The sequence below is a fragment of the Balaenoptera borealis genome (genome assembly GCF_965194805.1).
Source record: "Balaenoptera borealis genome assembly, chromosome: 2".
In the NCBI taxonomy this organism is placed as follows: Eukaryota; Metazoa; Chordata; class Mammalia; order Artiodactyla; family Balaenopteridae; genus Balaenoptera; species Balaenoptera borealis.
This window is the reverse complement of record NC_138867.1, coordinates 36,719,520-36,733,226: the sequence shown is the minus strand read 5'-3', so window position 1 is coordinate 36,733,226 and position 13,707 is coordinate 36,719,520. Positions and strand designations below refer to the sequence as shown.

General features: G+C 41.2%; 1 protein-coding gene across 6 annotated transcripts in view; it reads left to right on the top strand.

The window, feature by feature from the left end:
• Positions 1-4,023: 4,023 nt before the first annotated feature.
• OXCT1 (3-oxoacid CoA-transferase 1) overlaps positions 4,024-13,707 on the top strand; it is a 157,856-nt gene continuing 148,172 nt past the window's right edge. The window contains exons 1-3 of one of the 6 annotated variants that reach the window (XM_082382344.1): positions 4,024-4,272; positions 8,194-8,302; positions 10,024-10,114. In XM_082382344.1, coding sequence (XP_082238470.1) covers positions 4,195-4,272; positions 8,194-8,302; positions 10,024-10,114 — 278 coding nt within the window. In that variant the 5' untranslated portion in view covers positions 4,024-4,194. The remainder of the gene's footprint in view (positions 4,273-8,193; positions 8,303-10,023; positions 10,115-13,707) is intronic. The other 5 variants (XM_082382345.1, XM_082382346.1, XM_082382347.1 and 2 more) reach the window with 5 other exon arrangements.

The window sequence follows — 13,707 nt, the reverse complement described above, 5'->3', positions numbered from 1 at the left end:
TGAATCCTGTCTGATGTTTCCCAGTTTATGAAAATATAGAAAGTATCTGAGAAATATATACGTTTACAAGGTATAATCTTTTAACACCAGAGTAGTACAAACAGATACTGGTCCAGACATGACCTTTCATCTTGCAGTTCTGCAGCTCTCCTTAACTATTGACAAGAGGAGGCAACATAGCTAGGGAACAGCAGAGCTGAGATTTGAACACAGGCAGTCTAGCTACAGAGTCCATGTTCTTTACTACTTTGCTATCAATATTTGATTCTGAGTTGTGCGGACTCATCCTGTGAAAATCAAGAGGCAAATATAGTTTGGAATACTGTATAAAGGTGATATACAGGTGAGAGGAAAACCAAAAGAGATAGTACCTTTCTATGCCCCGTTAAGAAGCGTGGACTTTGGATCTTAAAGGCAATGGGGAAAACCACTGAAATTTTTTAAGCAGAAGTGACATGATCAGACTTGAATGCATGCAAGACACCTCTGGTGTGTTTTGCTCTTTTTAGTTTCCTTTGCACTTTAACATAATTTTCATTTTCATTCCAGGAGTTGAGCCTTCTCCAACCATCGCATGCATTTAGTTGTTTACCATGTTTTCCTAAGAAAAAACTACACTTTAAGTAAAATTCAATTCACTTTTTATCCATTGAACAAATATTAGTACACATTAGTTAATTAAAAAGCACTATTTCAAAGAATCTATGAAAATAAGAAGCTTATAAAAAAGGTAAATTAGGGAATAATGATTTGCACAAAACAATACTTTAATTTATAAATTTATGTAAAATTTCAAATTTATGACTTTCAAATCTACTAGAGGAAAACTGTCTGAAGGGATTTGTTTTCCATATATTAAAGGATCATCGTATAAAATGAAGCATGCATATATATTTTTTAAGATTCAAATGACCTACTTAAAAACTACAATTACTAGCTAAGCCAGTCAAACAACTGGTTTTGAAAACAATTTTAAAGCCCCTGATTATCAGTCTGAATACTCCAACTGTGATGGCAGAATGTCCTATCTTTCAGTAATTAGAAAGGATGTTAACGCATCATATTTTAGGAGAATTTAAATAAAAATCCCTTAAACAGAGAATGACATCTTACAGTCTAACCAACTCTGACACATTGTCTGCATTCATTTGATAGAAAGGGAGGGGAATATATATATATGTACATATATATCACATAATATATCAATTGCAGCATAAGCAAAAACTCTAAATTAAATTTCAGCATATCAGTTTTATAAAGCAGTTTAAGTTATGGTGATTTAGCAGAACACAGGAAAGCAAGAAAATGTTTTCACACTTATACCAAATTAAGGATGTTGACTTATGTTACTAATGTATGCAACTTTAATTTTGTTTAACACTGTCTTCCAAAATAAACTTTATCCCCATAACTTAAAATATGTATGTACATAATAGTTTATTAGGTACAGTTAATGCCACTGTTTTGGCTGCAATAAAATCGATCTTGAAATTTAAAAAAATATATAAAAATAATATATGCAATATCTATTATATATATAATAACATAATACAAAATAAACTTTCCTATTGCCTGTCTAAAATCAGACCTTTTGTTTAAGAGCTCTGAATTCAATTCAATTCTCCCAAGTTTTTTTTTTTAAATCAATCAATCAATTAACTTTCTGCAACATCGGGTCTTAGTTGCAGTGTGCAGGTTCCAGAGCGTGTGGGCTCTGTAGTTTGCAGCACGCAGTCTCTCTGGTTGTGGGGCGCTGGCTCAGTAGTTGCAGCAGGTGGGCTTAGCTGCCCCGCAGTATGTGGGATCTTAGTTCCCCGAACCAGGGATCAAACGCGCGTCCTCTGCATTGCAAGATGGATTCTTAACCACTGGACCACCAGGGAAGTTCCTCTCCTAAGTTTTAAGAATGTGGAAGTTAAACTCTACAATACATGAAGAAAAGTTTCCAGAATATGATATATATCTGTCACAAACTGCCCCTAAAACAAAGGGGAGCTATTCTTACTAGTTCAGAAAAATTCGGATATTTTTGGGTTTTTTTACTTTTATTTTTAAAAAGTTTTTATTGGAGTATAGTTAATTCACAATGTTGTGTTAGTTTCAGTTGTACAGCAAAGTGAATCAGTTGTACATATATTATACATGTATCCACTCTTTTTAAGATTCTTTTCCCAAATAGGTCATTACAGAGTATCGAGTAGAGTTCCAGATGTTTTTAAAAAGTAGATTTTACAGAGATTAAAATTGAAATGATTGTGGAACCAGAAGGAAAATCCGACAGAAAAACTTTTCTATAATTTGTTCAAGTTGAAGATACTCATATTTTATTTAAAAAGTACAAAATGGAGTCATAGAGTCACCAAAAAATAATACAGTGTGTTTTGACCGTTGAGTAATGAGGCTGATTTTTTTCACGAGATTTAAGAGTCACATAGAGTATAAGACTAAAAATGTGTCTCTTTTCCTCAGCCAGGAGCAACAGAGTGAGACCAGCCAAGAAGAGTGAGTCATATGACCACGGTTTGACACAGTTGCCAATGCTGTTTTCCATTTCATGTGTCCTCTGGAAGGGTGAAAGTGGAAAAGCAGACCCAGTTGTGAAGTTTAGCTTTGTCACATTCTGCCAACTACCATATGATGGCGTTATATGCTGTTATTAGGACTAGCAATGGGACTTTAGTTCTAATACCTAAATTTCCCCTCTATCCAAGTTCTTAAAATGTGTTGAAAATAGAGAGCATTGTGAAGTTAATTTCTCCTTATGTCATTGGACAGTCTAACTTGGTATTTTGTTCTCTCAATGACTTTAATTAAAATTATACTAACACAACAATGTAAAGCAATTATACTCCAATAAAGATGTAAAATATATATATATATATAGTATTCACAGGAAAAAAATAAAGAATTCGGAGTTAAAAAGAATACCATGAAAGGGCAGTGCTTTTATAGAAAGAATTTAAACTGGACTGACTGTCCACTGTCTCAGTATACTTGCTAAGGAAGCTAAGGGCTCATTTAATTTTCATGTTAGCTTTGCTTCAAAAACTAACAGCCACATTCCCAGGACATGGCCAGCCCTTAATCAAATAAAATGTTTATTGATTTTCCACTTGGTCCTTCCACTCAGCTGCTAAGTGCATAGACGGTTCTGAAGAAATCAGACTTTGACTGAATGTATGTGTCATATCAATGCACCACTGCCAACTTGAAGAAACTTAGAGTAACGCCTAAGATTTATTGAGTGTTTATAATGGGGCCAGAAGTTTTGCATGAATTACCTCATGTAATCTTCAGGACAGATCTGAGTATTACAAGCAATTTTAATTTGCAGATAAGGACACAGGCTTAGGAAAGTTATGAAACTTGTCTCAGGTCAGTCAAAGGGATACACAGCTGTATGTTTGCCTCTGCTGAGTAATCTCTGGGGTTTCTGGGACTCCAGTGCCAGAAAGATCCTGAAAAATGCAGACGTGGATGATACGGATGGAAAAGAAGGTGTGCTAAAATCAAGTCCCAGAGGCCCAGTCCTAATCTTGCCTTCCTGACCAGGGACAATCTTGACCAGGCCTGTCTGATCACACTTCAAGGAAGATGGCTCGTGGCAGGTTCTCAGAGCAAACTTAACTCTACACAAGCCAGGGACAGGTGTGGGGAGAGGGGACTGAGAAATGGAAGACGTGGGAACGCTGTCCAGGCGGCGGGAAGAGAGGCGGTGGGCCTCCAGGCAGGTACCCCTTTGCCGCCCACACAGGTGCCAGACACTGACATGAAAAAGCAGCAAGCTCCGTGAGAGGCCCTCCTGCGCCGCCCGAACGCTAGGCCAAGGCTTATCCCTGACCTTCGTAAAGACAGATACCCGCGGCAGCTCAAAGCCGAGGGGCTGCTGCGGCAAGTGCGCGCAACACGACGGGCTGGAATACGCCCGACGCGAGGAAGCACCTGAGCGCGGCCGGGCCGGGACTTTCCCCGCGACCCGCCCCGGCCGTGGGCCCCTCCCAGCATCTCTTCTCCGTCAGCCGGAGCCCGGCCCCGGAGGTCCCAGGACGTCACCGAAGCGCGAACGAGCCTCCAGCCCGCCCCCTGCGCGCCTTCCTTTTCCTCCCGTTCGGTGACGCGGAGGCCCGGGCCGCGCCTGCTGACACACTCACACGCTCGCTTCGGCCCGGCCTGCGCCCGCCCCCCAACCCAACCATGGCGGCTCTCACACGCCTCTCCTCCCGCCTGCGGTTCTGCGCCTCCGCCCGCCGCCCCGGGGGCGCCTGGTCCAAGGTAAAGTGCGGGTGAAGAGCAAGGCCGCGCGTCGAACGAGTGCGGACGAAACCCCGAGTGGTGCCAGCGTTTTCTCCTCTGCCCGAACCCACCCGCTCCAGTCCGGGAGCCGGCATCCTGGGCGCAGTACCCAGGGCCCCGAGACGCGACGACGCCTTCCTTGCCTGGCCGCTCTGCCGCATGGCCTCCTTGGCTTGGTTCTGCACCTGCTTTCCCGATGGGGCGAAACGAGGCAAAGGAGCGCGCGGAGAGGCTGAGGGGCAGGAAGACGCCTGGCAACAACGCCGCGCCCTTCGGGGCTCGCTCGCGTCCTCCCGGGCACGAGTCTCCGCTTTGCGGGCAGCCTTCTGGGAAGGGGCTCTGGCGGCCGAAACGGGACGAGGAGGGTTCGCTTGTTTAAAGGGGGCAAGGGGCGACGGCTGTAGCTGGTAGGTTTGCGCTCCGATTTGGGAATCTCGGGGCGGGGGCGCCTCTAGAGGCCCGGAACCCAGCGCTGGGCTAGCCAGGGGTCGGCTTGAGTTCACCGCCAAGGGGATGGAACGCTGCGCCCCACCTCCCGGATAGGGCTGCGCCGCACCTCGGCGGTGGGAAGGGGAACCCGGACCGGAGCCCTTGCCTGGCGTTTACCTCCCCACGCGGAGGAGCCTGTAGAGGATAGGCGGTGGCTAGAGCGCGGGCTTCGGGCGCCGGCGTCCCTTCTTCCGAGGCTCCTCGGGATTTCCGATTTCAAAGCCTTTTGCAAACCTTGTTCCGCCTTCACTGCAAACACTTCACGAGTGGTAGTATCCTGAAGCATTCGCGCCGCGATTGTTGGCTGACGTGTAGTCTTTTTTTGCCCCATGCTCTGTCCCCACCTGTAAGCCCACGTCCCCGGTGCGGTTCCTATTCCGAGTCCTCGGACAGGACCAGAGCTCTGAGTCTTGGAGGGTGGCTTACCTCGGCTACGTCCATCACCACGGGAGCCTTTTCCTTGGAAGAGACAAGGAAAAGTGATGTTTTTACTTAAAAGCGTTTTGAGTAATAGCTCCGAGCTTGAAAGCGTGCCTTGCACACTTGTGTACTCACAGGGAACTCCTGCCCCGCCCCATTGCTCTTCCTTCTTCCCCACGTCCACTCTCTGAGAGCGGTGAACGCAGAGGGGCCACCAAGCCCCGTAGGTAAGTGCTAGGATGATTTAGAACTGGAACGGTTTAGTCATAAATGCTTCTTAGGAAGCATTTTGATAATTGCAGATAGCTTTGGATATGTAAAGCATTATTAAAAGGGAACTCGACCTTCAGTCAGATTGCTGTGGGCGCTGAAACTAATGCAAATCCGGACACAGCTATATCCTTGGGCCAAGGTCAATATCATTCCTTTTGGCAGTTACTTATTTGCCTAAGTGTAACTTACTCATTTTCTTCAGTATATTGTTAAACTATTCCCGAAACCCGGCAAACCTCTTCTTAGATGGCCGAGCTACAAATTACGGGTTTTTCTGTATCTCATCTCTCCTTTCAGGTTTGATTATCATAGGTCCAACTCCAGCTTCCCTGTGTTCCTTCGGCGCTTGGCACTTAGGGCTCTTACTGCTTATTTAGCCCTTAAATCCTTACCTCCTGCTTGCGTTAACTGTTAACACTTGTGTACTTGTTTAACTTTTTAATGTGTGTACATTGTCTTCATAACCAGATGAAATTTGCAGAGACCATATTGTATGCCTTATTCTCTGTCTCTCTCAACATTACACACTACCCTGCATAGAATAGACACTCAACACCTTTCATAGGTGGATGAGAGAACGCTGTGGGAAACTTATGTGGTAACCTTGAGAATTTTTCTGCTAAACCTACCCAACAGGTAAAATGAGATAGGTTTTTTTCTTTTTTATTTATGATAAGCATGTCTTTCAAACTTGAGTTTGCATCAGAATTACCTGGAGGCTTTATTAAATAGATTGCTGTGTTCATCCCCAGAATTTCTGATTTAGTAGGTCCTGGCTGGAGCCCCATACTCTGCATTAATAAGTTCCCAGTTGATAATGCTTCAGGTCTGAGGACTGCACTTTCAGAGCCATTGCCATTGACTTCGACTAAAATAGATTGTTGACTTAAAAAATATATATATATGCACAACGTGAGAGTTGTGAGTTAAGTTTTATTTGGGGCAAAATGAGGACTGCAGCCCAGGAGACAGCGTTTCAGATAACTCTGAAAAACTGCTCGGAGGAGGCAAAGGGAGGGGCCAGGATATTTAGAAGTTTTGCAACAAAGAGCAGGTAATTGGGAACGTCCAAAGATTGTTGTTAAATAAAGAAAACCAGATATCTCAAGTTAAGGAATTTAGCACTTTTTTTCTCTGTGTGGGAAGATGCGAGAGTCCGGGCTCACTGAAATCATTCCTTTGATATGCACCTCAGCTATCTGGAGCCTGTATTTTCACATCCTGAGTTTCCTCAGGGCTCATTTCAGGGAGTGGCTGCAGTCTGATGGCTGCTAGATGGTAGGTATTCTTTTCAGCCCTGAGTTTTTTCAGGGCTCCTCAGCTCACGTTGGAGGGCTTGCAATCGCTGGTGACCGTGACATTATTTGTTTACTGATATGGCAGGAAATATTCAATTTCTCAGCCTACTTATTCAGACTATCAAACTTTTAATTTCTAAGATTAAAAATATGTTTTTGTGTGTATGTGTGTGTTAAAACAGAATCAAATAACTCCTTGCTACTTGAGGATAGGGAAGAGGAGAAAGCTGTTTGTAACTCAAGCCCTTTCCTTTCTGTCCCCGCCTCTACTTATTTCCCCATGTTTGGGCAGTGTGCCAGGGTATACCACACTTCTCATCTGACCTTGGCCAAGGTTGAAATTTAAAAGGACAAAGGTCATTTGGGCAACCTATACCTTTGCAGATCTCATTTGACTTTCAGTATAGTTTTCTTTTGTATTAATTGACACTTTTTATGAAAGGAGTTTTTGGAGGAAGAAAAGAATGACAGAGCTCATTTTTGCTGCTACTTTGACCCCCTCGGGTTCTCTGTCTGGGAGACTCTGATAGGCTGTGGATGTGAGCTTACAACCTCGTTGGGCTGGTTAAGGGGCAACATCTCAGGAGTCAGGTGTCATTCTCTCTACTCCCTCTCTTTTTAGGTTGACTATATAATGAGAATAAAGGAGAGAGGATGTTGAGTATGAGTGATTGATTGCAACACAATCGACTTTATCATTTTTTCCTGTCCACATTGTGGATGAAGTGTAAAGAAGGAAACAGTTTAAAACTGATGGTGAATGCTCGCTAGATAGCCTGATTTGCGACAAATAGTACACTGGGGTAAGACTAATCATGCCTCTCTTGCAGGTAACAGTTTGCTACTTTTCTCCAGCATCCATAAACTTCAGGCCCCTTAGGGGAATGAGTTTTTTGGTGTGCTGTTCTTTACTTGTCTTTTCAGGAGGCATTCTTTGACACCCAAGATTGGATCAGGGTCCAAATATGTAGTATTTGTAGTATTGAGAGCAACAGTTGTGTCTTAATCCTTACTATCGATAGATTGAAATAAATAGTGCAGAACTTGGCATATAAATTTTGGCACAGTAAATATTTGTTGATTGTGTTGCTATCAGAAATTGATGCTTGATGACACCGATATTGTGAATTTGCGTCCCAGGATACAGGTTATCTACTTTCTTTCACTCTTCTGAGGGGCCGCAAATGACACAGAGTTTTCCTTACATAATAAAAGATATTGATCATAAGGGGATTCTGGTGATAATCTGTGGATAGAGTATGTCCATCCTACTCTTAAGATGAACTACTTACAGCCCAACTCTTTCAAAGATGAGCTAGTGAAATTGTATAGATTAAAAATTGAATACATCGCTATACATGGAAAGCAAATGCATGTTTCCAAATGTTTATTCACTTAAAAATGTTTTTTAATGTTTTAGGGATGTGTTTGCTACTTTTCAACCAGCACACGTCGCCATACCAAATTTTATACGGATCCAGTGGAAGCGGTAAAAGACGTCCCTGATGGTGCAACAGTACTGGTTGGTGGTGAGTAATAGTATTGTTTTTCTTTTTATGGTAACAGCCTTATGTTTTTAGCAAAGCAGGGAAATTACAATGGCAAAGTATGTAGATTAGAAATGCCACTTATTTTATTACTTAGTTAATAAATGCCAATTATTAGAAATGCCAATTATTTTATTACTTAGTTAATAAATGCCAATTATTGGAAATGCCAATTATTTTATTACTTAGTTATTTATTCATTATCTTATTTTTATTTATTTATTACATATTATCTATTTTTTATTACAGTGTCCCCTTCCTGAAAGCTTAACAAGGTTTAGCACTTTATGTTTTACCTTTTCTTTCCTTTTGTGTTTCTTTTTCTATTATTTTGAAAAGCTGACGCCTTAAACGGTGGTGTCTTACTAGTAGCTTTGAAAAATCCCTAGATTCTTGGGAATTCATTGATCTCATCAGCCCACAGCTAGCCACTCCTTTTGTTCCTCCTCATTTTATGAGTTTGAGAGCACATATGCCTCTATCTGTTAGTGAGTCTCCCAAGTTCTTTGCTTCTCTTTGTTTGGAATGTCTTTTAGCACCACTGTCTCGCACTCATTAAACTTGCTGCCTAATTCTTATATTGTACATTTCTTTGGATTTCTAGGCCTTGGTCACAAAAATCAAGGTTTATTTTTAAGGCTGCTCTTCATTCATTCAACTCAGCAGTCATTGAACTTTAGACCCAATACCATTTGAGGAATTGTGGAAGATGTAAAGAAATGAAAGTCATTGGCTTAGGCTTCTAGATCTGCAAAATCTACTCAGGCATATGAAACAAACATGCTTGAAAAAGTGACTGTACAAAGGTTCAATTTTAAAGTGGGAAAATAATAGATATGTAGTTAAGTGCAAGAAGAACAACGTGTAGCCGTATTAACACATTGCACTTGGCCTTATGAATCAAGACTTGACAGTGATGTCTGGTACTATATCACGATGTAAAACATTTGTATACAGCTGTATGACCATTTATTTTATTTGAGGTTTATTTGTGCTTTTATTTGCCAGTAGACTTAACCAACGTGGCCTGCAAACTTTTTTGATCTAAAAGACACATTTTATATCACAATCCAACAAACACACACACGTATAAAGTATGTATACATATATAAGTGAAACAAAAGTTTTGCCAAAAATGTCTATCCTGAGTGTTAATTCTTTTTTTTTTTTGAGACTTTTTTTTTAAGCAGTTTTAGGTTTACAACAAAATGGACAGGAAGGTACAGAAATTCCCCATGACCCCCCTCCCCACACGTGCATAGCTATTATCAAGAGTGGTAGCTTTTTTCTTTTTTAAACCAGGGATGAACTGCCTTGGCACATCATAATCAACAAGTCCACGGTTCATCTTAGGGTTCACTTTAACGAAGTGAATAGTGTTGCATGTTCTATGGGTTTGGACAAAAGTATAATGACATATATCCACCATTTTAATGTCATACAAAGTATGTCACTGCTCATAAAAACTTATGTACTCTGTGTATTCATCTCCCCCCTCCCCTCAAAGTCCTGGCACCAGGAATTTGATCTTTTTATCGTGTATGACTATTTATTAAGTTGCTGGGATATGCCTGTGCATTTTGCTTAGTAGGTCTAATAATGTGCTGGTATATTTTCTTTTTTATTAAAAAGAATGACACATACATTTCCCTAAAAGAACGTTACCCTCTCCACAAACTGTTTATCTTTTTGGCTCATTATAGGTTTTGGGTTATGTGGAATTCCAGAGAATCTTATAGGAGCTTTGCTAAAGACTGGAGTAAAAGGACTAACTGCAGTCAGCAACAATGCAGGGTAAGCGTGCATTTTTAAAACAATTGGCTTGAAAGAAATGACAGTCCTCCGTGATATTGAAATGAAGTCTATCAGTGAAATGAAAAATTTCCCTGTTGACAAGAGCAATATGCTCAAGGATCAAAAGATTATGTTTATTGGGACTTCCGCCGCAGTCCAGTGGTTAGGACTCCGCGCTTCCGCTGCAGGGGGCATGGGTTTGATCCCTGGTCAGGAAAACCAAGATCCTGCAATGAAAAAAAAAAAAAAAGTATGTTCAAATTGAGTCCTTCATTTTAAAATTTAAAGATGTTCCTTTATGTTGTATGTTATTGTAGATCTTTATTTATAAAGGAAGATGGACATCCATTTGAAATCTGTTTCAAGTCTTTTCTTTTGGCTATGCCCTTACCCTAGATGATACATAAAGAATAGCATCAATCATTACAAATGTTGCTGGTCTTGGTAAAAGGAGGAGGGTATGCAGCTGGCACTTAAGACAGTAGGCTCACATATCAAAATGGTGAAAACTGAGCCATAAAATTTTAATGATGAATGGCCTGCATATTACGATATATTTCGTTATCAAGGAAAAAGCTATTTTTGTGCAAAATGGTAAATTGTCAGCTCTCTTTTAACAATGAAAGACTTTAAAGATCTTAAAAATTAAAGAAATTAACTGAATTGGCAGTTTAGTCTGTTATCATAAATGCAATTTAGAAGAAATAGCACAGATTATTTAGGAAACAAAACTGATCTACATTTGTGCTCATTTTTCCCTTTGCTGAGTTTATTTATGCTATTATTTTCATTTGGAAGGCTCTCCACTTCTCTGCCTATCCACATCTTTCCCATCTTACAGAAGAAGCCCTATCTAATTATAGAATTGCTCTAGCCTTCATTGATCTTTCCCCTTTCTGAATTCCTCTGGAGATGGTTAGCCTTTCTTTGTGTACTGAATTGTATTTATTATCTCTGATGTATATTACAGGCCAATCCTGTTACTTGGAGTAGTTTTCTTTTTTCTTTTTATTTATTTTTTGGCTGCTCCACGTGGCATGCGGGATCTTAGTTCCCCCACCAGGGATCAAACCTGTGCCCCCTGCAGTGGAAGCGCAGAGTCTTAACCACTGGACCGCCAGGGAAGTCCCTAGAGTAGTTTTCTATTTCCTACTATGCTTAGCCTGTAGTCTCAGAATCACTGAGAGTTGGAGCTGGATGGGATTGTAGAGATCATCTGTTCCAGTTCCCTCATTTAACAGGGGAAACTCGTCTGTAATCAGGGAAGTAACTTGTTCATGATCACTTGACATTTCTTAAACACATCCTGTGCCCTTTGAGCCGACTTTATATTTATTAAAAATACTTTTGATTATCAGTACTTGGTTGGGTTTTCCTGTTAGCTCAGTGCTTACAAGGAGTGGTGTAGATCAATGTAAATTCTCGATGCAGAGTAGGTACCGATAACCTACTTCCTTGAACTCAAAGAAGGCACTTTGCACATCCTCATTGGCAGTTGATTCTCATAATTAGAGGAGTTTAAATCCTTGAGGTCTATAGGGATGAGGGCTTTGTTTTGATCCTTAGAGTCAGATAAATGAGGACAACTTAGCATCACTTTATTGGAGAACCAACGACATGGTTTGAGTTGTTGGGTAAATGTAGAGAACATGGAATTAGAAGTAATGGTCATCACCAGTATGTGGAATTGAAAAGAATGATACAAATGAACTTATTTACAAAACAGAAATAGACTCACAGACATAGAAAACAAACTTATGGTTACCAAAGGGGAAAGGGGGCAGGGGAGGGATAAATTAGGAGTTTGGGATTAACAGATACATACTACTATATGTAAAATAGATAAACAAGGACCTACTGTATAGCACAGGGAACTATATTCAATATCTTGTAACAACCTATAATGGAAAAGAATCTGAAAAAGAATGTATATGAATATATAACCAAATCACTTTGCTGTACACCTGAAACTAATACAACATTGTAAATCAACTATACTTCAATTAAAAAAAAAAGAAGTAATGGCTATTTTCTCCTTTAGAAAAAGACTCCATCTATATAAGTTTTGCCTGAATTGGAAGTCTTTCCAAAGCTCAGGATTCCTGATTGTCTGCTTTTGTTTTATTTGCTTTTAATGATCACTAAGACCTGTTGGCCTGAGGTACCACTTACTTTGCTACGGAGTATTAACTGTTAGTCTTGATACGACAAACCCTACCTTAGGCTCATTCAGATGAATTAATACCTTGATATGGATTGATTAGGAAGGCAGGAAAATTGCAGATGTTCCTTTGATTTTTGGAAGACTTTGACACATGAATTACAAGCCTGTATAAACCAAAAGTTTCATGATATGCTATATATCAACCAATTAAATCACAGAACCAAGGGAAGAATAGGTGTGCTATATTAGTTATTTTCATTTCCTCGTGACAAGATAATTTTGGATTACAAAAGATGGGGATTTAGACAACTCTAAGGGCAGCCCCACTTCCATGTAGAAGACTAATAAATGCTGACAGGTAATATGTACAGCAGTTCTCCCTTATCCATGATTTTGCTTTACGTGGTTTCAGTTACCTGTGGTCAACCTTGGTCTGAAAATATTAAATGGAAAATTCCAGAAATAAACAATTCATAAGTTTTAAATTACAGGCTATTCTGAGTAGTGTGATGAAGTCTCGGGCCCTCCTGCTCTGTCCTGCTCTGGATGTGAATCATACCTTTGTCCAGTGTACCCCTCCAGTTGGTCACTTAGTAGCCACCCCAGTTATCAGATCCATGGTCATCAGATCCACTGTTGCCGTATCCTCGGTTATCAGATCCATGATCTGTATCGCAGTGCTTGTGTCCAAGGAACCCTTATTTTACTTAATAATGGCCCCCAAGTGCAAGAGTATTATTAACAGTGGAGAGCTGTTTCCTCCAGCCCTGGGCCTGATGGGATGAGGGGAGGGGGCTGTTTGGACCCAGAAGAAAGCCTTATGGAGAGGGCTATCCAATGTGCTGCAGACTGCCAGGGAGAGAGCCAAGGGAATAGATGTCCTGCTACCATTCTCCCCTCACCACCCCCCCCCGCCAGTGGTGCCTTACACTGGCTGAACCCAGTCAGCAGTGGATGGGCCCAATCAGAAGCCAGAGGGCAGGGCACCCCATGATTCAGTCTACACAGGGCAGCTGCCCCAGGCTAGAGGTTGGAGAATGGATCCGGAGGGACACATAGCAAATATCCAGCATGAAGACTTGATGATTTTCATTTTTATTACAAAGGAGCCAGTGAGGAGGGGGAAAGTGAAATCAAGCAATAAATTCATTTGACAAATGGTCAACAGATGTTTATGTAGAACCCTATCTGGAGGAAGAGTTTCCAAGAGAGATGGAAAGGCCAGTTCAAGGCCCCTAGACAGGATGTCTGGTGTGTTTGAGGGACTGTAAGGAGGCCAGCAGAGGTAGAGAAGTGAGCAAAAAGGAAAATGGGAAGAATGAGGTCAGAGGTGTGAAAGGGCATCCCATCCCATCCCAGGGGGCCTTGCAGGCGACTCTAGAGACATTTGCTTTTACTCTAAATAAATGGGTACCAAGGCAGGGTTTTG